This window comes from Thamnophis sirtalis, unplaced genomic scaffold, assembly GCF_051295495.1.
Source record: "Thamnophis sirtalis isolate CommonGarterSnake01/CBP01778 unplaced genomic scaffold, rThaSir2_p1.2 scaffold_12, whole genome shotgun sequence".
NCBI lineage: Eukaryota > Metazoa > Chordata > Lepidosauria > Squamata > Natricidae > Thamnophis > Thamnophis sirtalis.
In genome coordinates, this window is record NW_028261392.1 from 56,331,382 (window position 1) to 56,357,221 (window position 25,840).

At 43.7% G+C, this 25,840-nt stretch overlaps 1 protein-coding gene across 1 annotated transcript; it reads right to left on the reverse strand.

The window, feature by feature from the left end:
- Window positions 1-526: 526 nt before the first annotated feature.
- On the reverse strand, window positions 527-11,014 carry CCDC190 (coiled-coil domain containing 190). The gene is made up of 4 exons (XM_014069462.2): window positions 10,658-11,014; window positions 6,494-6,710; window positions 4,945-5,062; window positions 527-3,429 (listed from the first exon to the last, which is right to left on the reverse strand). Exons 2-4 carry the CDS (start codon window positions 6,666-6,668, stop codon window positions 2,841-2,843), a joined length of 882 nt encoding a protein of 293 aa, XP_013924937.2. The 5' UTR covers window positions 6,669-6,710; window positions 10,658-11,014; the 3' UTR covers window positions 527-2,840.
- Window positions 11,015-25,840: the final 14,826 nt, after the last annotated feature.

Sequence of the window (25,840 nt, forward strand, 5' to 3'; positions counted from 1 at the left end):
CGATAAGGTCACGCTGGCTGGATTGCTCAGAACTGTATCAAGGTAGAGGAGTGTATTTTCTCTTTTAAAATTATATATATATATATATATATATATATATATATATATATATATATATATATATATATATATATATATATATATATATATATATATATATATATATATATATATATATATATATATATATATATATATATATATATGTGAATCCAAGTACATATATATAGATATAATTCAGACTAAAAAAAAAAGAGTTTTAGAAACTAGCACAAAATTCTAACCAAGGTTGGGGAACATGTGGATTGTGCTCAGTGGTGGGATTCAAATAATTTAATAACCGGTTCTCTGCCTTAATGACCAGCTGGGTAGGTGGGGCTCAGTGGTCATGTGACTGGGTGGCCAAGGCCAACTCAATGTCACTCATATTGATGGGCGCTTCGCCTGAGCTGTTACAATGTAATAAGGGTTAACCAGAGAGGCAGTTTCTGTAAGCAGGTCAATAAAGATTAGGCTAGAAACAACACTAGAATGTTTCCTTCCTGCCTTCCTTACATGATTAGCCCCGTAAAGTGGGAAAAAACAAAAGGAGATTTCTTCCAACAATCGGTTCTCTGAACTCAGTGTTTCTCAACCTTGTCAACTTGAAGATGCCTGGACTTCAACTCCCAGAATTCCCCAGCCAGAGGTGGGTTGCTACCGGTTCAGCCCAGATTGGGGCAAACCAGTAGTAGTGGTGATGGGAGGCTCCACTGACCCGCCCAGACATTTGCGCAAGCACACGCATATCCACGAGCAAAACAGTCATAAAAATAATGGAAAACCACCACTGCTCTGAGTGGCTATTTTATATAGTTAGTTCCAAAACCTTATAGTAAAATTTCAATATTCTAAACTTGCCTGGACCCCTTAATTCATGTATAACTAACTTGGCTAAAAAAAGTATTTCAATTTTTGCTATTTATTTCAAATTCTTTAAATACTTATACATGGTTAATTTTCCTTTTGTTCAGAAATGAAAATAGACCCATTCTGTTCATTAAGCCTCATGGGGATGTAGAACAATAGCAATAGCAATAGCAGTTAGACTTATATACCGCTTCATAGGGCTTTCAGCCCTCTCTAAGCGGTTTACAGAGTCAGCATATCGCCCCCACAGTCTGGGTCCTCATTTCACCCACCTCAGAAGGATGGAAGGCTGAGTCAACCCTGAGCCGGTGAGATTAGAACCGCTGAACTGCAGATAACAATCAGCTGAAGTGGCCTGCAGTACTGCACCCTAACCACTGCGCCACCTCGGCTCTCAATACCTCATAAAGGTATTACATAATGTTGCTGGAAGAAGGCAATGCCAAATCACTTATGAAAACTTGCTAGGAAAATTGCAGGGACTCATCTAAATAGACGCCAGGAGCTAAACTGAATTGAAGATTCACTCTAGCTATTTTCTCCCCCTCCCTCATTAAAAACTAAAAGGCAAGCTGGGTGGGTGGGGGGGGGATTTACATACCAAAATGCTAAAATGGTTATCAGTTCAAATGATGTCAAAATATGTTAACCAAGACCCGAAAGACCCCAGCTTTAAAAAAACATCCTGCTGTGTTACCTATTTTGATTTACTTTGAATATTTAGTACAGTATTGGAATCTAATGCACCAATTGAAATCTAATGCACACAATGAACTTATAATTACCGATTTCTTCTAGGAAAAAAAATTGGAATAGGAACTGTCACAGTCCATTTATCGTTTATACCCCTTCCTCCTTCATATCTGACCTTAGAACATCATTTGTCGGCTGTGACCAGGGGGGCATTTGCCCAGGTTCGCCTGGTGCACCAATTGCGTCCCTACCTGAACCGGGAGGCACTCGCAACAGTCACTCATGCCCTCGCGACCTCAAGACTGGACTACTGCAATGCGCTCTACATGGGGCAGCCCTTGAAGAGCATTCGGAGACTTCAGCTCGTCCAGAATGCAGCCGCGCAAGCGATTGTGGGTGCACCTCGGTACACCCACGTTACACCTATCCTCCGCGAGCTGCACTGGTTACCGATTGGTCTCCGGATACGCTTCAAGGTGCTAGTCGTCACTTATAAAGCCCTTCATGGTATTGGACCTGGGTACTTGAGAGACCGCCTGCTGCCAATTACCTCCCAAAGACCCATTAGATCACACAGATTAGGCCTCCTCCGGGTTCCGTCTACTAGCCAATGTCATCTGGCCACTACCCGGGGGAGGGCCTTCTCTGTGGTGGCTCCGGCCCTTTGGAACGAGCTCCCTGCAGAGATTCGGACCCTCACCTCTCTCCAGGCCTTCCGAAAAGCCGTTAAAACCTGGCTGTGTCGGCAGGCCTGGGGTCGATGAGTTCCCTTCCCCTCTCGAATCGTGTGGCTGTTGGTTATTTTAAATGCCCTGTACTTTTTGTAGTTTTTGTGTTTTTCCCTTCCCCCTCCTTGGGTTTGTGCGCTGCCCTGAGTCCCGCTGGGAATAGGGCGGCATATAAATAAAATGAACCTCGAACCTCGATATCAGTATGGTTTAGCCGTGAGTGACTTGATTACTACTTCTGATAAAACTAAGTCATCGAGTATTCACTGATCTCAAATTGTATGTTCTCAATGAACCTCTGAGCCTTTCCCTCCCCTCCTTCCCCACCTTGTCCTTGTGTACAGCAGCCCACCAGAGCTCAATAAAAGACCTGGTTTTTTTGCTGCCTGCTTGAGACCCGGCTGCATTTAGCTTGCCTGTTGCAAGTAGGGAAATGATCTTGTCTCTGCAGCCTTTTGCAACAGAGGCCTCTTGGTGCTTTAATTTGCTAGATCTGCCCATTCTACCTGCTTAGGGTTTAGCCTTGGCAGCAACCATTTCCTGGGAGGAATGCCCCATGGTTTTTTTGTGCCCAAATATATCTTGAAGGTTGAGCTCCTTTTCCCAGGCTGGAATACCCTTGTGCCGAATATAGCGGGCTTTCCTAACTTCACCATAAGACTTAAGGAAATCAGGCCTGTTGTACATAGTTCGGAGACGTCCATCAGCAGCATAGGCCTCAGGATCCATGATCAGCCTCTCACGATCAAGAGAAGATCTTCGATTCCCAGGGAGATTCACGGGTTTGGTGATGGCCATGGTGCCTTTGGCTTGAGAATCCCTTGGCTCTTCTTTCACTGAGTCTTTTCCTTGTTCTTCTATGATATCAGTCTGGTCCCCAGGCTCTGCTGAAATATTTAACTGCTTAGCCATGGAGTCTTTAAGGCTGCTCATATCTCTGTCATCAGCAACACTTGCGTCTTTGGCCTCCAAGGGTGGCAAATGTCCCTTTCTCTTTCCTTCACAACCGGAGACATCTCCACTGAGCTTCCATGGATGGATGGCAGGATGCTTTGTCCACGCAACATCGCCAGTCTTCGGCAATGTTTTTCTTTGAGATCTAGAAAAGGAGGAGAGAAATGCTATTCTTCTTTCATTAGGATTCTTTTCACAAGTAATCAATGGATTGTAGTCTCTAATGTAAGCATGGAAAACACATATCTAATCCATCCTTCTGGAGATCATTATCTTGTCTTCCAGTATCTCCCTTCAGGAGAGAACAGAGAATTAATAGGAAACAAAGCTTTTTCTCACCTGCATGTCTTTAAAATAGTTCCTGTTAATATCACTGGTGAAAAAGGAATGCTTCTCACCTCCAACTTTCTTCTCCTCACTGGTAGTCCTTGGCTTACAACCACTATTTATTTATTTGCAAAATCTATTCCCCATCCATCTTACCGTAGGGTAATTCTGGGTGGTTCCACCCCAAAACCGCGTTCGACTAAAGGGCGCTCGACGAAACTGCGTAGCTGACATCATAGCGCGACAACAGCGCGGAGAAAAAAGCACGCTGTAAACGCTAAACCTAAAATTAACCCCTAAACCTAACCCTAACCCCCCTAAACCTAATCCTAAACCTAACCCTAAACCTAACCCTTAACCTAACCCTAAACCTAACCCTTAACCTAACCCTAAACCTAATCCTAACCCTTAACCTAATCCTAACCCTAACCCTAACCCTAACCCTAACCCTAACCCTTAACCTAACCCTAAACCTAATCCTTACTTTAACTTGAATCGGCTTGCTTTCAAAGCGCTATTTAAAGCGCCTTTCTTTCTCCGCGTTCGCTGTTGTCGCCCTGTTGATGACGTCAGCGACACGGTTTAATCGGGCGCGCTTTAGTCGAGTGCGGTTTTGTCGTGCCACGATTCTGGGTAGCTTACAAACATAATTACAATTGGGAGCAGGATTTCCATTGTAAGGCAATGCAATTGCACAATTAGGTCAGGACTATTGTAAGAAGCTTTTCTCTCTGTAACCTCTCCCTCCACCGTGGCTTATTCCAATTTTTTTTTCTTCTCTTAGTAGAAATACTACTGGAAAAACTGAAGAGTCACACAATAGGTGTTGATCAGGAATACCAGGGGCTCACTAAATTCAATTATGGCCTGGTCCTTCTGAAACCTGGACTACTTGCATCTTATTTCTTACTGTTACACTGACATCGTATCATCTTCGAGGGATCTCATTTTTCCCTTTCAATTTAAAGCTACAAAGCCCACGGCAGCCAACTACTGTAATAAGAAAATGGAACTTAGCAATAGCAATAGCAGTTAGACTTATATACCGCTTCATAGGGCTTTCAGCCCTCTCTAACCTGTTTACAGAGTCAGCATATCGCCCCCACAGTCTGGGTCCTCATTTCACCCACCTCAGAAGGATGGAAAGCTGAGTCAACCCTGAGCCCGTGAGATTAGAACCGCTGAACTGCAGATAACAGTCAGCTGAAGTGGCCTGCAGTACTGCACTCTAACCACTGCGCCACCTCGGCTCTTCTCGAACTTGCTGATGTAGACAGCCAAAGCTCCTATACAACTGAACAACCTCAAACGAGACAATTTTTTTTTTTTTTACCGTAATCCTGTATAATGGAAGTCACCAGAATTCTGTGCAACCAGAGAAGGAGGTAGAGGAAATGTTGCTTTAAAGTGAATATGTCCAGGGCCCAATGTGAATTTCTGCTTGGAGCAGCCTAAGAAAGGGGAAAAGAAATAATTGCTATTCAGATTCATCTCTAAAGGCAAACTAAACAATAATAAGAGAACACACGAACTGTTTGAGAATGTTGTTGATTTTTCCCCTGTGTTCTTTCCAGTGAAAAGCCATCAAGGAGTGCCAATTTGAGAACAGAGGAAGAGCCTCTTTAATCAAGGCACCAAACTGGCTCCTAGAAAAATTAGCAAACTTAAACATCTTTGTTTAAATTGGAATTCAAATCATATGTAACTAGTAAACCCTAAATGTATTTGATTAGGGCAAGTAGATTGGTATAGGTGGAATTTTCTTCCCAAGCTGAATTACACTATTTCCAGTGACGTGCGGTGAGGGATACCGTTGGTGAGGCAAGAGCGCAGCAGCGGCGAGAAGCAACGTCCCCGCCGCTGTGTCCGACAGGCGTCTCTCGTTTATGATGGACATAAACGCGAGATGCCTGTCGGACACAGCGGCAGGGGTGTTGCTTCTCGCTGCTACCGCGCTCTGCCGCCTCGCCCCCCCGCCTCCTCCGTTCCCGCTGACATTCTTGGGAGCAGGTCGGGTGGCTGGCTGGCTGGGAGGAGAAGAGCGGTGAGTCTTTGTGCCGGCCGGCCGGCCAGGCAGGGAGCAGATCGGGTGGGGGTGGCTGGCTGGCTGGCTGGGAGGAGAAGAGCGGTGAGTTTTTGTGCCGGCCGGCCGGCCAGGCAGGGAGCAGATCGGGTGGGGGTGAGTGGCTGGCTGGCTGGGAGAAGAGCGGTGAGTCCCTCCCCAGCCAGCCACAAGGGCTCACCGCTCTCCTCCTCCTCCTCCTCCTCCTCCTCCTCCTCCTCCTCCTCCTCCTCCTACTCCTCCTCCTCCTCCTCCTCGTCCTCCCCGCTCGGTGCTGGGCTGGCTACAGAAGAAATGGCGGCTGGTGAAAGAAAAACCTCTCCAGAATCACCCTTGCACTTGCGCAGTCGCTCAAGTGCAAGACATGATTCGCTGCTCCCAGATCAGGAGGCGGGAGAATCAGTGCCTCTTTTGCATATTAAATCTTTTGCTTTTTAACTCCTCGTTAACTTTTAAAAGGCAAAAAATTCCTTAAACAAAAGAGGCCCCGAGTTCTCTCGCCTCCTCCTAGTTAACATTGAGAGCAGACACCAAGCCACTGTGACTTGAAATCTGGTAGCAACTATCCTGGCTTTAATTCATTAAAAAAAAAATATTTAAAACTCTTTCCTTTCTCTCAGGAGACTGGGGAGGCTCCGCCACCCTTGCCTCTAGTGACTGCACGTCCCTGACTATTTCTAACCATGGAGTTTTCTCTAAGACAACTTTGGCAACATTTCTCAACTCCTGCAAATCAATTCTACTCTGTCGTTTCTAAGCAACTAGAAAATAGAGATTTCATGTCCAAATGTTGGATGAAAAGAGGCAAAGGCACCCTCACTTTTCTGCAACGTTAGAAGTTCCTGCTGGAGTCGCTGCTGTTCCCTGCTCATGGTGTTCAGATAGTAGAGCCGGGCTTCTTCTAAGCTGCGCAGCCCCAGGCTGAGCCTGGCCTCTGCCCTCTTGACGTCACGTCTCTTTGCCTCCCAATGCCTTGAAGCTCCTCCCTCTGCCATGCTTATTTGAAAAGGCCGCAGAAAAACCTATCGATGGTTATCCTAAAAAGAAAGAAGAAACACCTGTAATTGGCCATCCTGGGGACTTCACTTCCAGTCGCTCTTTACCTTGGGATAATGTTATCCTGAAATAGAAAAATGTATTATTTAACCAGTGGTGGGTTTCAAAAATTGTTTGAACCTACTCTGTGGGTGTGGCCTCCTTTGTGGGAGTGGCTTGCCGCCCATGTGACCGGATGGGAGTGGCTTACCACCCATGTGACCGGATATGAAGATGCCGACGACACTTGTCAGAACCACCTTAGATTACCTCACACACAGCACTGGCATGCATAAGAATATGATGCAAACTTGTTTTTTCTTTGTGTGTGTGTGTGTGTGTGTGTGTGTGTGTGTGTGTGTGTGTGTGTGTAAAATGTGTTTTATTTTTCCATTTTTCATTTTCATACAGTCACATATATACTGTGCATAACCGGGGCCATACAACATTAAACAATAAACACAGCAATTCCTCTTGTCAACAATACCCCCCAAAATAGAAACCCAATATACCACTTCGACCCTCCATACACCTTTCTTTCGCCCCCCCTCCAACTTTCCATCTTCCCTCCATCATTCCCCTCTACCCTACTTCCCCTCCCTCTCTACCACTCCTCTCTCCCAGTCCACTCCCTCCTTTCCTTCTCACCCTCCCTCCAATCCTCTCTCCCGCCCTCTCTCCCCCTCTTTCTTCTATCCCGCTACTCCTCCCTTTGGTGTCTTTCTACTATATGTCAATATATTCAGCTTGTCCTATTTTTACAGTGAAAATAAAGAGAAACAGGATGGCAACTTGTTTTTTAAAAGGCATCTTTGGTTTGCGTTAAAACAACTTCAACACACGCAATGTTCTGATTGCACCACAGACGCAGTAGTCATCCTTACCTTTCACAGAGGCACTGAGTTTTATAAATACGAGCATGATAGTGTAGAATAATCATATCCAAGGACCAGTGGTGGGTTTCAAAATTTTTTGGAACCTCTTCTGTAGGTGTGGCCTGCTTTCCGGGTCCACTGGTAGAACCTCTTCTAACCGGTTCGGTAGATTTGACGAACCGGTTCTACCGAATAGGTGCGAACTGGTAGGAACCCACCTCTGCATTTAACCCTCTTTCCAAATATTTTTTTGACCTGTGGCACTAGAACATTTCCGTCTATCAACTTTCAAATCTTCCAGAAGTAAAACTCCATTTCAGGTCAACAGTGAGTTGGCATTGCTAGTTGGCTAATTTTCTACAGAAAAGCAATTGTCAGAGGCTACCACCCCCTATGACAGTTGCTTGTAGTTTTATCTACATGAATGGAAAGCTTCTTCTATAGCTCATTCAGAATTACTCTAAAGAAAAGGGGGAGCAAAATATAACCCCGTCTTCCTTCTCTTTAGAACAGCTGTTCTAAAAATGCCCCTCAAGACCCTCTCGGGGGTCCACAGAATCAAAATCATTTGCCAACCTACCTTGAAAAATAAAAATATTAAAATCCCACCAAACATCAAATCATGAGAAGTGGCAGTAGTAGTCAATTTTTATTTTTAATTATGGTAAATACAGATAAATATAACTCATACAATGAAAACTACTTCTGGGGTCTTCCATAATTTTTAAAAGTGGGAAGGGAGAGAGAAAATATAAAGAAATGCGACTCTAGAAGATATATGCCTTCGCAAATATCATCGGGTACAGGATGCAAAAACTGCAGCTTTGTATTTTCCTCCAATGTAAGCAAAATTTGAATCTGAGGGATAGAGGCTTTATTATTATTATTTTATTTAAATTCTTTAAACAATTAACACATTTTAAATGAAGTAATTTTAGAGTCTGGGACTTCATGGCCCAGAATGCACTCACTCTACTGCATCACAGAAAGGCTAAGATTTATCTAGGTCAGCAGACTCAAGACTTGAGTGGCATCCCATCCCAAGGAATGGCATCCCATCTTTTTGTAGGTTTTTTGTTTATATGCACTTATCTGTATGTGTGTATATGCTACAGCTTCTAATATACATATAATATACACCTCATTTGAGCACAATCCCCTTGTGCATGTGGTGAAACTGACTTTAACCAAAGATCAAGTCAATAAATTCCCTTCTGAGTTAATAGATTTACAAATCTGCTTGTAGCAAAATTGACTTTAGCCAAAGATTTGAAGAGAAAATAAGGAAATAGTCTTGGAGGTAGTGGAACTCAGAATAGAGAACAGTTTTTTGTTATGTTCATGGGATTGAGTTGCTATGTGTTATGGCTCAACACATAGTTAATATGTTAATTCAGTTGTGTAATCTTCAAAGACAAACATTTGTGTTGACTTGCCACCTTTAAAGCTCAAATGAATCTATTATGCCAGTGGTGTCTTAAATTATTTATTTCTACGTCCTCTCTCCAACTTATGAGAGCAGCAACAAGGAACTTGAAAGGTACTTTCCAAACTATGCAAATATGGTAGTTTTGAGGTTTGCCCTGAAGTCCCCACCCCACCCTTAGATGTACCATGTTTGTTAAGAGAGCAAAACAGAGAAGGGATAGGGTGGAATGCAGAGAATTCTAGGATTCTGGCACATGTAGCAAAGGCATCAGAAACATGATCAGAGTGTTTCAATCAAGCAAATCCGAACTCATTTGTCTATGTTAGAATTAGAAGGACACAATCTCAGGCTTGGATGCTATGTTTTTTTTAACTGCATGACAAGGTTAATGTAGACTTAAAAATCATTATGTTAGAAATGCCATACTATGAATAAGGAATAGATACAGACCCCAGCTGTGCCCAGAAATGGCTTTACTGATTTCAGCCCAAACATTTTACAAACTTTTGCTAAGACTTAAAATGGAGGAAGGACAAGTTAATGATGATAAAATGGGCTAAGAATTTGGTTATAGTGTTCAGATGGACCAATGGGGGAAAATGTGGTTAAAGGACTAAAATTCACACTATTACAATTTAAGGAAGAACTCTTACAAAATGATGTATGGTGCCAGAGAAATTATCCAAGGTGTGCAAAGGTATTCTAATCAGTGTTGAAAATGTGGAATTAGTCATTTCATGTCAAGTGGTTCTGATTTCAGAAAAGTGCTTTAAAAAAACTCATACTGTAGAAGGCTGTGGTATGAGGTCAAACTTGAGAGACCGCCTACTGCCAATTACCTCCACGCGACCAATTAGATCCCATAGATTAGGCCTCCTCCGAGTTCCATCTGCCGGTCAATGCCGACTGGCAACTACGCGGAGGAGAGCCTTCTCGGTGGCAGCTCCGACCCTATGGAACGATCTCCCCGTGGAGATTCGTACCCTCACCACCCTCCAGACTTTCCGCACAGCCCTTAAAATCTGGCTATCCCATCAGGCCTGGGGCTAATGACTGTAACCCACCCGAATGGTATGAATGTTGTGCTTTTAATTATGTATTGTTTTACGTGTTAAATGTTTGTTTCCCCCCTCCCTTCGAGTTGTAAGCCGCCCTGAGTCCCCTCCAGGGAAAAGGGCGGCATATAAATAAACTTTCATAACTCATAACTTATAAACAAATGATTATATCTCCACAAGTATTGCATTGGCACACATAACACTTTACCAATCTTCATTACATGTTCACACAAAATTTCATCAAAATCTGTGTCGAGCAGGGACCCTCAAACCACTTGACATGAAATGACTATTTTACCACGGATGGTAGACTTGAGAAAAAGGAGGGGGAAAGTGACTCATGCATAATAATGATACAAAGAATTTTAAAAACCACTATTCAGGTAAACCCAGAGCTTTCTTTACTGAAATTTATTGGTAATAACCAAGCAGAAAAGACCTATGGGAGATTGGTTTTGACATGATAACTTCAGTGAGACTATTGAACAAATATGGAATAATGTTCAAATATCCACTCTTATCAGTAGTACATGACTGCTGATAAATGCACACAGGAAGAATACTGGCAAACAGCAATGCGCACTTACAGTTGTAGAATCCTTGCTGAAGTGAAGAATGCTCTTTTGCACAAGACGAATGTGGAGCTGGGTGAGGAGATTATAATCCTAGCATGATCCAAAGGGACAAGGAAGGCTGCCATTAGCCTGTCTCCTGTCCCCTTCGGAAAAAAAGAGCAACTGGAGGAAGCGCCAGCAGCAAGGGAAGCAAAATCTTTCCGCAGCACTGGCTGCCCAGAGAGCAAGTGAAATCAGTGCATTCTCAGCCTTTCATGAAAATCCCTTTGTAGCTATTGTCGCTTGTTGCCTGGAAGGCGGAGATTATGGAACTTCAGCTGCTGCTTGACACAGATGGGCAGCCGAGGAGAAAGAAGTCTTTAGACAGAACACAATTAGAGAATGTGCCAATGTTACAGTTCTCTCCCTCCCGCCCTCTTTCTCTCTCACGCACAATTAAGTCAATCTTGTCAAAAGTTTCTCCCCATGCAATGCAATTGAAATCTATACATTTGCTGAGAAATCATTATGAAAAGTGGGTTTTCTTCCTTTCCCCTCCCTTCCTCCTTCCCATTAGCGTGACCCATCAAAACCGCAGTCGACAAAAGCGCGCTTGACGAAAGCGCGTACTGACATCATCAGCAGCGCGACGAAAAAAATTAAAAATCGAAATAAAAATAAAATTAAAGCAAGCTGATTCACATAAAGGTAAGGGTTAGGTTAAGGGTTAGGGTTACGTTAAGCGTTAGGGTTACGTTTAGCGTTAGGTTAAGGGTTAGCGTTAGGTTTAGCGTTAGGTTTAGGGTTAGGTTAAGGGTTAGGTTTAGGGTTAGGTTAAGGGTTAGGTTTAGGGTTAGGTTTAGGGTTAGGTTTGGGGGGGTTAGGGTAAGGTTTTCGCTTTAATTTTACATTTACCACTCACAGCGCGATGTTTTCGTCGTGCTGTGATGACGTCACGTACGCACTTTCGTCGAGCGCGCTTTTGTCTACCGCGGTTTTGTGGTGGAACCCCCATTAGAACCATCCTCATTTCTTCCAGAAACTCATAAAAGGTTCCACAAAGCAGCCTATCAAATGCTGTCTTACTGAGAACAGACTTGTTCGAGTGTGCCAGTTTCTCAGGGAAAAACTTCACAAACACCAAATAAACTCTCTTATGGTACAGTGGCAAAACTTTAGAACCAGTGTTTCTCAACCTTGGCGACTTGAAGATGTCCGGACTTTAACTCCCAGAATTCCCCAGCCAGCATTCGCTGGCTGGGGAATTCTGGGAGTTGAAGTCCGGACATCTTCAAGTTGCCAAGGTTGAGAAACACTGCTTTAGACTGTTAAAAATCAATACACATAACAACAATTGGCAAAGAAAAAGGAGACCTTTTCTTAAACCCTAAGACTCTACGCTCTAGAGCCTTAGTTAATTTCAGGATTGGGAAATTTGTTTCAGGCTGAGGGCTGCACTCATGTTATAATGTCCAGCCAGAGGCACACTCCAAAAACATGTGGGGAAGGCCATATATATATGATTTCATTTGAATGATATCTAAGTTAGTTCACATGATCGCTTTCCAAGCCTATATTTTAACCGTGACCCGACAAAAGCGCGAACGTCATAAGCGCGCCGACAACACCGCGGCGCTAAAAGCGCGATGTCAAAAGCGCGCCGACAACAGCGCGCCGACAACAGCGCGCCGACAACAGCGCGCCGACAGAAGCGCGATTTAATTTAAGGTAAGATTTACATTTAGGTTTAGGGTTAGGTTTAGGGTTAGGTTTAGGGTTAGGTTTAGGGTTAGGTTTAGGGTTAGGTTTAGGGTTAGGTTTAGGGTTAGGTTTAGAGTTAGGTTTAGGGTTAGGTTTAGGGTTAGGTTTAGGGTTAGGTTTAGGGTTAGGTTTAGGGTTAGGTTTAGGGTTAGGTTTAGGGTTAGGTTTAGGGTTAGGTTTAGGGTTAGGTTTAGGGTTAGGTTTAGGGTTAGGTTTAGGGTTAGGTTCAGGGTTAGGTTTAGGGTTACGTTACAGCGCGCTTCTGTCGGCGCGCTTCTGTCGGCGCTCTTTAGGGCTAATTAGTCGCTCATTCGTCGCATGGTTTTGTCACCGCGCTTTAGACACAGCGGTTTAGTCAGGCGCGCTTTTGTTGTGCGCGCATTTGTGGTGGAACCCATTTTAACATGTCCCCTATTTTTTATGTTATACTCTAGTAATGTAGTAACAATGTGTTGGGGAGATCATCCAAGGATTTCAGGGGCAGCTTTGTATTAGGTAATCTTTCTCGTTAGTTCTGCATGCAAATCTTTAGTTTCTGCATGCAAAAACCCCAAGAAGGGGACTTTAAAGAGCTACTGGACAACTTCTTTTCATTCTTTGTGGAGTTTACCTGATATGTATAATCAAAGCAAAAGACAAATATGAACAGTGCCACAAAAGGCTGCTATTGTGTCAAAATCCTAGCAACAAGGAACCAAGAGATTTGTTGGCTCTCGGGCTGTGTCTCTGTGTTTCCCCCTGAGCATGTGATTCACCTCTTGAGTGCGCCTAGAAAAGCGTCCCAAAACCCCCAGCCATACAACAGAATGAAATATTGGTTTTGGAGGGCATCATTGGTCAGGGAAGAACACCAGATATTCTGAATGGTGCAGCATGCTTCCCCCCCACAGTGTTGTAGCCAAGGGTAATATTAGTATGGTTCAGACAGCGACATATTGAGGAAGAAGACTAAACACTTCTGAATGAATATTGTTAACAGTAGGAGTGCTTTAGAAGCATGGAAGTGTTGAAAGAAATGTCCTTCTGGGTTCGGCTCCAAGTGGGGAAGAAGACACTGGAGACATGGAGGCTGCTTGGAAAGATGGTTTATTGTTGGACAGGGCCACATGGCTTGAGCCCTGTACAGAAAAGGTGATCACATGCTTCAATATTGATGGAGAAGAAGAGAGAAGGGCTGAGGAAGGGGCTTGCTAGGCTTTTTATACCCTGTTCAGTCCCACCTCTCTGTTTCCTGTTCCTGTGTAAGAAATGCATTCTGACTGGTTGTCAGACTCCCATGGTGCCATGCAGGGGGCTACTCTCTAGGCTGTGATGAGTTCTCAGATGCCTTGTGGTCAGTTGAGTAATATCCCTTCCCCCTACAGCTGCAGTGAGGAGAAGTCTTTATTATGTAAAGTGGGCTAGCCTGGCCCTCTTAATGGCCCATTAGCTGGTGATGGGCAGGAAGCTACAGGCAACTATTCTGTCTTTTGAAACATGCTTCTTTTCACATCCAGAGAAATATTCTGCCTTTTCAATATTTCCTAGGATATTTCATTTTTCTGGGAGAGGGCTGGATAATAACTTCCCACAGAAGGATGCTAGCTGTGTAAATATCCCCTCAGCATGCAGAAAATCCTATTACAGCTCCTGGCAACTCTAAAAAAGGCCAGGAAAGGATCCAAACTGAAATCCTGAAGAGGAACAGGTAGCTATTGTAGAAATAGTAAGGATATGAGTTTCTACAGCCTCAATTCTTACCTTCCTAGCTTCTAGGGAGTGCTAGCAACAGTGGAAATGTTGAGAAGAGATAATCATACGATAAGGTGACCAGACGTCCCGCTTTTGGCGGGACACCCCCGCTTTTTGATACATTTTCCCGCGTCCCGCCCGCTTTTTTAAAAGGCACGCTTTTTTTGGCGCTCGCAGCTCCCGCCCATCAGCTGCTGGGCTGGCTCATCGTTCTGTTCTATGCTACCTACAAATTTAAGCCAGCCCAGCCTGCCGCTCACTGATTTAATTGGCCTGGACTCCAGCCAATCAGTGAGCGGGCCAACCAGCTCACTGATTGGCTGGACTCCTTAGCTGAGGACGCCTGCGCGAGTCTCCATTTTATTTCGTCTTTGTTTTGGGCAGCTGCGCTTACTCACTGGTGGTGAGTAAATCATGTTTTGTAATGTACTTATATTCATACGAACATGCAACATGTTTGCGTACTCTGGAACAATGCCAGCCACCCCCACTCCACGTCCGCTGTATTACCAACACTTGACAATGAACTATTAAATTACAGAAGTGCAATGTTTGTTTGTTTTTTCTTTAAAAAATGCAGTAGGAATCTGAAGAAGACCCCCCCAGCACTGATATATATATCTTCTGCACGGACTTTCCAGATTAGGCCTGATTCCTCCCCAGTTCTGGTTCCATAGTCTGAATTCATGGGCCGAATAAATCAGAATAGATTACATCAAATTGTTTCTTCTAATGGAAGTATTGGGCCACCCTTGTGTGGCTGAGCGACACAGTTCAACATTTTGTAAAAGCATCAAATGCATAGGGTTATGTACATTGCAGGAAAGGAATAGCTTGAGGGAAAAAAAAAAAGGTAGGTGAACTGTAATATGCCTACTTTGAGGTTTTATGTCGCAGTTTTCATCTATTTGTTTTAAAATAAATAAACGGTGCTCCATCGCTGGAGGCTTTCACAAAGAGACAAATGGACAACCATTTGTCTAAAACGGTGTGGTGCTGTGACGGAGAACCTATGCATGTGGAGCCATATGTGGTGGCACACCAGCCATCTGCTCCGGCGCGCATGCGTGCACCAGCCAGCTGGTTTTTTCCTGCCCTTCCAGAAGGCCAGGGGTGGCCACTTTTGCCCTCCCCAGGCTTCAGGAAAGTCTCCGGAACCTGGGGAGGGGTCACACGTGCATGCGCAGGTGGGCGGGGAGGATTGAGTGGGCTCGTGCGCACGTGCAATAGCGCACACATACAATTTTGGCATGCTGTAAGAAAAAGTTCCACCGTTACTGGTATAGTGTCTCTTGCTTGAGCAGGGAGTTGGACTAGAAGACCTTCGAGATCCCTTCCATCTCTATTATTCTATGTTCTAAAGAGTAGGCAGGTCCCAACTGTTTTCAGCAATCATAATCCCAAGAAGCTCTTAGTGGCTAAAAAAAAGAAGAGGCAGTAGGTGTCTGTGCTCCTGGGACTATAGCAGAGGTGGGTTCCCACCAGTTCGCACCTATTCGGTAGAACCGGTTTGTCAAATCTACCGAACCGGTTAGAAGAGGTTCCACCAGTGGACCCGGAAAGCTGGCCACACCTACAGAAGAGGTTCCAAAATTTTTTGAAACCCACCACTGGTCCTTGGATATGATTATTCTACAGTATCATGCTCCTATTTATAAAACTCAGTGCCTCTGTGAAAGGTAAGGATGACTACTGCGTTTGTGGTGCAATCAGAACATTGCGTGTGTCGAAGTTGTTTTAACGCAAACCAAAGATGCCTTTTAAAAAACAAGGTTACATCATATTCTTATGCATGCCAGTGCTGTGTGTGAGGTAATTTAAGGTGGTTCTGACAAGTGTCGTCGGCATCTTCATATCCGGTCACATGGGCGGCAAGCCACTCCCATCCAGTCACATGGGCAGCAAGCCACTCCCATAAAGGACGCCACACCCACAGAGTAGGTTCGAACAATTTTTGAAACCCACCACTGGACTATAGGTTGCTTTCCCTGACACTGTGGGAGGCCACATTAGCGGAGGGTATGATTTTTCCATTATCACTACTGAAGCAAGAGACACACACACTGTCACTTCTGCAACAAAATTTTTCCAAAGATTGTTTCAGAAGTAGAATTCTCCAAATAGCAAGAAAGATGAAGTTCCTATCTTTGATGCTCTATTTTCAGTATTATGTTTAAGTAAGACAAGCAGGATAAAAAGGAATGCATCTGCTAGAAGGCTATTCCAGGAGGAGCAATGAAAGATTACCACCGTCAATGCAGAAAGTGGAAGACTTTTGATCTTTTCCTCAGCCTATAGGAATAAAATGGTGCTCTATATCTACCACAAGGTGTCACTGTATTCCCACCTAAATTTTTAGGAGTTAAGTCCGGGACCCAAGTCAAGAAGAGAACCTCTCCCAGGTGCCCTCAGACTTATTTCCACATTGGAAATCTGAACATCTCGTTCCTTTGATTAAGGCACCTTTAAATAGTGAGAACAGAACTGTAATTTGCCTTTGTAGCTACGAGCATAGCTTTTTTCTGCACTTCTCAAACAAAATAACTGTGTCAAATATGTTAGAAAATGTTAGTGTACAAAAGTTACATGTTTGTTCATTTACAAGATGGAACTAGTCAGTGGTGGGTTTCAAAAATTGTTCGAACCTACTCTGTGCATGTGGCCTCCTTTGTGGGAGTGGCTTGCTGCCCAAAGGCAGGTAGGGAAGGAAGAATTATATCAACAAGGAGTTTACACCTATAACATGCATGCTTCTTTTGTTTATTTTTTCTTTTGAAAAAAGTCTTTTAGAGTTTGTTGAATAACTTCAGGAAGACTTATTTCAACCACTTAGCTCTCATTGGGATATCTTTTTATTGCATTAGGCATGACCCCTACTGTGGCTGACGCATGGAAGACCCCTCTCACTTAATAACCTGCATGTCTTGGGGTTACAGTGACAACCAGGACGGCCATGATTGCCATTGATAAGTGGTGCAATCATGCACTATCGCCTTTTAAAATTGCATTGCTTAGTGATGGCAATCCTGATACCAATTGCTGTTATAAAAGAAGGGCTCCCTCTAGTGTTACTTTGGCATAATAAGCGCAGAGTAACTTCTTTAACTTTTTCATTTAATTTAATGAATTTAGTGGGGACATTTCCCCCCCCCCCAAAACCCCACAGACTTTTCTGTATCCTTCAGGTACAGCAATCAGTGAGATGGTATATTGTTTGCCACTGTACTCTATTGCCCACCCAGGAATGCTGCTACTTTTTTTGCTCTACTTTTCTTATTATTAGTTTCGAGTTTCATTTTATTTATATGCTGCTCTATTCCCAACGGGACTCAGGGCGGCGCACAAACCCACGGAGGAGAAGGGAAACACAAAAACTACACAAAAAATACAAGGCATATAAAACAAACCAACAGCCACACGATTCGAGAGGGGAAGGGAACTCATCGACCCCAGGCCTGCCGACACAGCCAGGTTTTAACGGCTTTTCGGAAAGCCTGGAGAGAGGTGAGGGTCTGAATCTCTGCAGGGAGCTCGTTCCAAAGGGCCGGAGCCGCCACAGAGAAGGCCCTCCCCCGGGTCGTGGCCAGATGACATTGGCTAGTAGACGGAACCCGGAGGAGGCCTAATCTGTGTGATCTAATGGGTCTTTGGGAGGTAATTGGCAGCAGGCGGTCTCTCAAGTACCCAGGTCCAATACCATGAAGGGCTTTATAAGTGATGACTAGCATCTTGAAGCGTATCCGGAGACCAATCGGTAACCAGTGCAGCTCACGGAGGATAGGTGTAATGTGGGTGTACCGAGGTGCACCCACAATCGCTCGCGCGGCTGCATTCTGGACGAGCTGAAGTCTCCGAATGCTCTTCAAGGGCTGCCCCATGTAGTTATCCAACTTGCTCCCTAGCTTCAAGATCTGAAGTAAAGGAAAAGGCTATCTCCTTCTGCTATTTGAAATCATAAAAAAAGGAGTGGAGGCTTAAAGTGACGGAAGAGCATACTTCAAGAATCAGTCTGCTACTAGACAGAGGTCCTTGTCCTCTGCATCCAACCATATGCTAGCATTTTCTATTAATAATAATGATTTGATAGCAGTTAAATGGGGCACATTTTTGTCACTATGCCATAACTGTAACCCAAAGATCAAATGTATCATTCTTACTTGGTGTCCAGCAGCTCTCAGATCCCATCCTCTCTTAAGCCTCTGTTACAGTGGTGGGTTTCAAAAATTGTTCGAACCTACTCTGTGGGTGTGGCCTCCTTTGTGGGAGTGGCTTGCCGCCCATGTGACTGGATGGGGGTGGCTTGCCGCCCATGTGACCGGATATGAAGATGCCGACGACACTTGTCAGAACCACCTTAAATTACGTCACACACAGCACTGGCCTGCATAAGAATATGATGTAAACTTGTTTTTTAAAAGGCATCTTTGGTTTGCGTTAAAACAACTTCAACACACGCAATGTTCTGATTGCACCACAAACGCAGTAGTCATCCTTACCTTTCACAGAGGCACTGAGTTTTATAAATAGGAGCATGATAGTGTAGAATAATCATATCCAAGGACCAGTGGTAGGTTTCAAAATTTTTTGGAACCTCTTCTGTAGGTGTGGCCTGCTTTCCGGGTCCACTGGTGGAACCTCTTCTAACCGGTTCGGTAGATTTGACGAGCCGGTTCTACCGAATAGGTGCGTACTGGTAGGAACCCACCTCTGCTCTGTTGGTTCCTAAGCTCAGGTACCAGGTCTAAGGTAAGCAGACTTGCCCCCAGTCAAGGGAGACATGTTTGCAGTGCATTTCCTTAAAGGAGTGCTAAGTGTGGCTGAAAAGTCCTGCCTCATTAGCACTGCAATCAGAAATAAACGTTCCAGAAAAATAGCCTCAATCTTAGTTTCTGATTCTTTTTTTTTTTTAAATAAGATTTGTATGCCGCCCACTCCCTTGGGACTCTGGGCGGCTTACAGGCAAGGTAAAAAGAAACATTTAAAAGTTAAAAAATAAGATACAATTATTAAAATTCCACATCATGCATTCCGTCTAAGTGGGGCTGGATATCGATCAACAGCCCCAGGCCTGCCGGAACAGCCAGGTCTTGGTGGCTTTACGAAAGGCCGGGAGAGTGGTAAGGGTCTGGATCTACGGGTAGATCGTTCCACAGGGCCGGTGCAGCTACAGAGAAGGCCCTACCCTCAGGGGGCCGCCAGCCGGCATTGTCCGGTCGACGGCACCCGGAGGAGGCCCAACCTGTGCGATCTTGTTGGTCGTTGGGAGATAAGTGGCAGGAGGCGGTCTCTCAGGTAGCCAGGTCCTAAACCATGTAGGGCTTTAAAAGTAACGACTAGCACCTTGAAGCACATCCAGAGACCAATGGGGAGCCAGTGCAGCTCGCGGAGGATAGGTGTAACGTGTGTATCTAGGTACACCCAATATCGCTCGCGCGGCTGCATTCTGGACCAACTGCAGTTTTCGAATACTCTTCAGGGGCCGCCCCATGTAGAGCGTGTTACAGTAATCCAGTCTTGAGGTGACGAGGGCATGAGTGACCATTCGAAGTGCCTCCCGGTCCAGGTAGGGCCGCAACTGGTGCACCAGGCGAACCTGGGCAAAAGCCCCCCTGGTCACAGCTGACAGATGGTGTTCTAACGTCAGCTGAGGATCCAGGAGGACACCCAAATTGCGGTGATGCTGATGACCTCTGGTGTGCCTGAGAGCCCCCGCCTTTTTTTTTGCTCATTTGCTCAGGATCTTAGATTACATTTGCAAACATACAATCAAAGAAAATCAGATGGTTATGGCAATAGATTTAGCACCTGTAAGGTTCAAAGTGCCTATAGAAAGCTCTCAAATTTCATGAGATATTTGGAATGCGATTGTTACTGGCCATCTGCCAGCAGCCCAAGGCACTTTCTACTCTCTTGCAATTCAAGTTCTCAATATCAATTATTTTCTCCTTCATGGATATTATCTCAGTATGAATGCTATTCTGACTGAAGCATGGAATCTGGCGTTTAATCTATAATTGACAACCTCAGCTTCTCGTTTGTTTGCTTTTTTGGAGAATTAAAAAAAAGAAAAAGATCTTCTACAGCTTTGCAATATGGTTTGCCTTTGCTTCTTTCTTACAACTAAGAGAAAGTGACTAGTCCAAGGTTTGAAAGTTGGCTTTGCCCTTAAGGTGGAACTAAAGCTCACCTTTCAGTTTCTAACTTGATGCCTTAACCACTAGACCAAACCAGAACTCCTATTTTTATTTTATTTATTTTTTCAGTTTCTATCGCCACCCAATTCAACCAGGTGACTCTGGGTCAGAGGTGGGTTGCTACCGGTTCAGCCCAGATTGGGCAAACCAGTAGTAGTGGTGGTGGGAGGCTCCGCTGACCCGCCCAGACACTTGCGCAAGCACACGCATATCCACGAGCAAAACAGTCGTAAAAAATAATGGAAAACCACCACTGCTCTGAGTGGCTATTTTATATAGTTAGTTCCAAAACCTTCTAGTAAAATTTCAATATTCTAAACTTGCCTCGACCCCTTAATTTATGTATAACTAACTTGGCTAAAAAAAATATTTCAATTTTTGCCATTTATTTCAAATTCTTTAAATACTTATACATGGTTAATTTTCCTTTTGTTCAGAAATGAAAATAGACTCATTCTGTTCATTAAGCCTCACGGGGATGTAGAACAATAGCAATAGCAATAGCAGTTAGACTTATATACTGCTTCATAGGGCTTTCAGCCCTCTCTAAGCGGTTTACAGAGTCAGCAAACGTGCCCCCACAGTCTGGGTCCTCATTTCACCCACCTCGGAAGGATGGAAGGCTGAGTCAACCTTGAGCCGGCGAGATTAGAACCGCTGAACTGCAGATAACAGTCAGCTGAAGTGGCCTGCAGTACTGCACCCTAACCACTGCGCCACCTCGGCTCTGGCGAACAAATCTGATGAATACCTTGATACTGATCTCTCAATGACAGGAGAATGCAATGATCTCGACATACATGTGAGTTTTTAAGACTCTTCCCTACTTTCTCCCTTCACCTTGATTTTTATCCGTTGTTGATTTTTATGTACTGTACTGGTTTTCTAATACTTTTTTTATTATTTTGCAAAAGACAAGGGAATGTGATGTTGGGAGTGGTGGAAACGCGATTCCTGTGGAGTAAAAAATTGCTCTACGTTGGCTATGAAGCTTTTGGGTGGAAAAAGATTTATTTGAGATCTAAATTAAGACGCACATCTATGGTGAAGGAGTGGGATGATTAATTATATCTAAGAAGCTGCTGAGAAGTAATTTACTATTTTAGAGCTGATGGGAAGGGAACCTGTAATTTACTACTGTACTCAGTTGTAAAAGCTGTATTTAGCCAGTGGGCAAAATACATGATGGAATTTCCACTCTCTCAGCAAATCATCTACCTCAAATCTCCCAATGAATGCATGGGCTAATCGCTGGCAAAATAAATATAGTTACCAAAGGAGTGTCATTCCCAGTTTGGTGTTTAGACAAATAATGCAGCCAAGGAGGACTGAAATGAAATATCCAGCTGCCCCCGATATGTACGCTAGAATTCTACTTTATCTGTATAAAACAGACACACATCTGAACTATACTGTGTTGTTTCTCTGTGTCATATAATATATGTGGGTACACAAATAATTTTCTGTTCTGACCCCCCTCCTTCGCTTGTTCAAAGACGACAGGCAGACAGACTTAAAAGGAAATAACTTTATCAGTCCTGGCTTCCGCTGGCTGCGAGCCCAAAATTAAACATAAATAAAGTCTCGGGCAAGAAGATAACAGAATGCAAAAACAAAGATCTCTTACGGTAACACCAGGTGTACAGAAAGAAAACAAATCATGTCTCCAAGTGTCTCTTTGAATCAGGGTTACAGAAGGCAAATCACTTATCCAAGTGCCTCTCACAAACAAACCACGGCCGATGCACGATGAACCACGAACGAACGATGAACGTTGACTTCTGCAACCAGGGCATGGCACCATCAGTCCTTTTATCTCCAGAAGACCACACTAACGAGCCCCAGCTGCATTGTTATTCCTGCATCCCGACTCAACTCACAGCAAACTTCTGCTGAGTCACAACAATTTTGTATTTATTTATTTATTTACTTTGTTATGTTTGTTTATATTAGAGATGGAGACCCTTTGAGAGCTGTATGCAACATCATTTCATTGTAATGTACGCTGATTAGTGTACATTCAAAGTGACAATAAAGTTATTCTAAGTCTAAGAAGCCTTCCAACAAACATCACTGAAATACGGTGCTTCATTGGCAAATTAATCTATACATTTTAGTATAAATCCAAGGCCACAGGATTATATTGAGGAGAATCAAGTCTTCCCTGATATCCCTGATAATATGATATCATATCATATTCAATAGAAGAAAAGGAGTCACACTGTGTCACTGTAACAAGTTATCAAATTACATAAAAGCTGTTATCAATGCCCCCCCCCCCCAACCAACAACCGCTGGGCATTATGCTAGGATGCAAATCTTGCTCAGGAACAGCTAGGGAGAGGTTTTCAGATTTTCTTATAAGTCCTTTGAATGTTCCAAGGAAATAACGTCTTCTGGAATACGCTATCCACATATTGAAATTGTAGTGATCATGTATTCAACACAATCATTTGCAATTTAGCAAGTCTCTGGGACAAGAGCCATGCAAAAGGCGCTAAAACTCCAGTGTCTCAAGAAGAAACCATTCTATCTATCCATATTGATCAGATATCTGCTAAACCTCGGTGACATGAAAGAGCTGTAGTAAACAGTTTATATAATATCCCCATCCTATCCCCAACCCAACCTGAGTTTCCTTCTGCTTGCCTTCAATTTGTCATATTGTATTCAAACACAAACACTATTGTCATCTTTTTTTAATGGCTGTCAATCAAACCACAAACTTTTTCCTGCTATTTTTACAACTTCCAACCAAAAGCCATTCTGTCACTAAGCAATCATCTTCTTAGATAGATGATTTCCCCTCCCCACTTCTGTTCAATCCTCAGAGGCTGCCTGGACAAATCTTTGCAGTTTTCTTGGCAAGGTTTTTCTGAAGTGGTCTGCTGTTGCCTCCTTCCTAGGATTGAGAAAGTGATTGAGTTTGTACCTAAGACAGGACTAGAACTTAGGGTTTCTCAGTTTCTAGCCTGATGCGTTAACCACTACACCAGACTGGCTCTCTATTAGATGATTCCTGCAATCAAAGCTGTATGAAATGAGATTAGGGTATGACAAATTCCATTTAATGCAGGTTCAAAGGCACAGGCCCAACACTCCATCTTCTCTGTATGACAACTAGCGTTCTAACATAGCAGTACAGGAGAAACTGCATGTGGTCAGAGCAATAGAGCCGAGGTGGCGCAGTGGTTAAATGCAGCACTGCAGGCTACTTCAGCTGACTGCAGTTCTGCAGTTCGGCTGTTCAAATCTCACCGGCTCAGGGTTGACTCAGCCTTCCATCCTTCCGAGGTGGGTAAAATGAGGACCCAGACTGTGGGGGCGATATGCTGACTCTGTAACCGCTTAGAGAGGGCTGAAAGCCCTATGAAGCGGTATATAAGTCTAATTGCTATTGCTATTGCTAATAGTTTTCTTTCACTGCTGCTTCTTTACAGCTTGTATTTAAGACATGCCACTCATGGCGGCACAAATAGCAAACTGTCATCAAGATTAGTAGTCATTGATCATGGGATCCCTGATTGTGACCTTCCTCCTCTCAGAATCATATACATTGATGGTAATCTGACAAAGGTTATCACCACAGTTTACCTTGTTCACTTCAACATATGATGACGATTAGAAATGTTTGACCTTCACTTCATTAAAGTTGTAGCCAGACTATTAATCAAATGTAATAGTCAGTTGTCCCAGAGGTGGAGGAGCCCATTGCTATTTTGCCCAAAGAGCTCGACAGATAATTAGAACTGCAGAAAAAACAATTGCTACCAACCTGCCTTCCATTGAAGACCTGCACAAGTCAAAAAAAGGTCTGTGAAAATATCTACAGGCTAGGGGTGGGTTTTAGCCGGTATGGACTGGTACAGGTGTACCGGTTGGTGAAATTTAGCGTGCCTTAGCATACCCGTTCTTCCGGAGGCCCTGACAAGCCCACGTGGCATGCACTGCCCTCTTCTCTTTCATAGCCGCCTCATTTCCAATGAAGGTGATGGGGAATCCATGCAGAGAGGGGAAACTGCATGGATTTCCCACCCCCTTCATTGGAAACAAGGCGAGAGGTCAGAGGAGAGAGCAGTGCATGCCCGTGGGCTTGTCCAATGAATCCTCGCCTCCTGTTCCTTCTTCGCCTGTTTGAAGAAGCCACACGGGGCGCATTTCTTTCTCTTTTACAGCCGCCTCATTTCCAATTGGGGGGGAATCCATGCAGAGGGAGGAAAAACATGGATTTCTTCCCCCCTCCAAATTGGAAACAAGGCGGCTGTGAAAGAGAAGGAAATGCGCCCCATGTGGCTTCTTCAAACAGGCGAAGAAGGAATAAGAGGCAAGGATATGTTGGACAAGCCCACGGACGTACACTGTCTCTCCTCTGACAGCCGCCTCATTTCCAATGAAGGAGGTGGGGGATCCATGCGATTTCCTCCCTCTGCCTGGATCTCCCATCCCCTTCATTGGAAACGAGGTGGTTACCAAAGAGAAGAGGGCAGTGCATGCCATGTGGGCTTGTCCAACAGCCAAAGAACTGTTGGGTCTCTTAATATAGAAAGTACTCTGCTTAGATTTAATGATGGGTGGTGTTCTTGGTTCCAGTTTTCACACAGTTTTAATGCATCTGATGCCGATATTAATGTCATTTTCTCAGTCTACATCAGCTATCTGCAGAAGTAAGCTGTTCTTCGTAAAATCCCATGCTGGAATAGTTAGGCACTTTCAGGCAATATATTTTCCCAGTAAAAGTGCAATTGTTAATTGTTTGCAGAAAACATCTAAAAACTTTTAAGTTGAAGAGACGTTTTTATAGGGGACATCAAGTTTCCCCAGCACTCAAAATGTGGTACTGATTGTATGGAAAAAAGTTTCCCCCCCCTCCTCCATGCCTGATGTCCTTTGCAGTTGTGAATGTGATAATGTGTCAGGGATATCTCGGCATGATCTAAACTGGAGCCTCTTTTGGGTGTGAAACACAGCAATGCTATGGTTTTCCAAATACAGTTTCTGCTTAGTAAGCATATGATAAATTACGTAGCAGAAATCTGCTGTACTGAGAATATGAGCCCTAGATATACATACATTGGTTAACTATGGCTAAGTGAAGGAGAAGGTGCCACATGTCTTGTGTGATTTACATTATTGTACCTGAAGGTATAAGTTATTATTAAGATTGCCTGTTTATATAGTTTAGTTCAGGTTTTTTTACTTATAAATGGAGAAAGGAAGAGAGAAGAATGGATTCATATTGCTAGCAATCCATTTGGAAATGAGTGAATTAAGAGCTCCCTCCTTTAATAATCCCCTTTGCCTTTTTTTCCAGGTTCTAGTCAATTTCATACTCTGGGAACACAATATAATCATTTTTAATAAGGATAAATCAACAATTTTATAAATAAAAATGGAAAATTTCCTGGTGTGATTTTTTTCTAAGCTGCATGAACGTTCCAATAGACATAAGCCATGCATTAAACTGATATTACTATACTCTGAAGCACACGGTGCATTTTTGATTGAACAGCCTCTTAAGGAAAAATTGATT

What these genes read in the sequence shown, in the direction of transcription:
- CCDC190 (XM_014069462.2), bottom strand. Translation starts at nt 6,668, where the DNA reads ATGGCAGAGGGAGGAGCTTCAAGGCATTGGGAGGCAAAGAGACGTGAC. An exon ending in ACTTCTAACGTTGCAGAAAA is followed by an intron (nt 5,063 to 6,493) that starts GTGAGGGTGCCT and finishes CCCCTTTCTTAG; the next exon opens with GCTGCTCCAAGCAGAAATTC. An exon ending in TTCCATTATACAGGATTACG is followed by an intron (nt 3,430 to 4,944) that starts GTAAAAAAAAAA and finishes CTCCTTTTCTAG; the next exon opens with ATCTCAAAGAAAAACATTGC.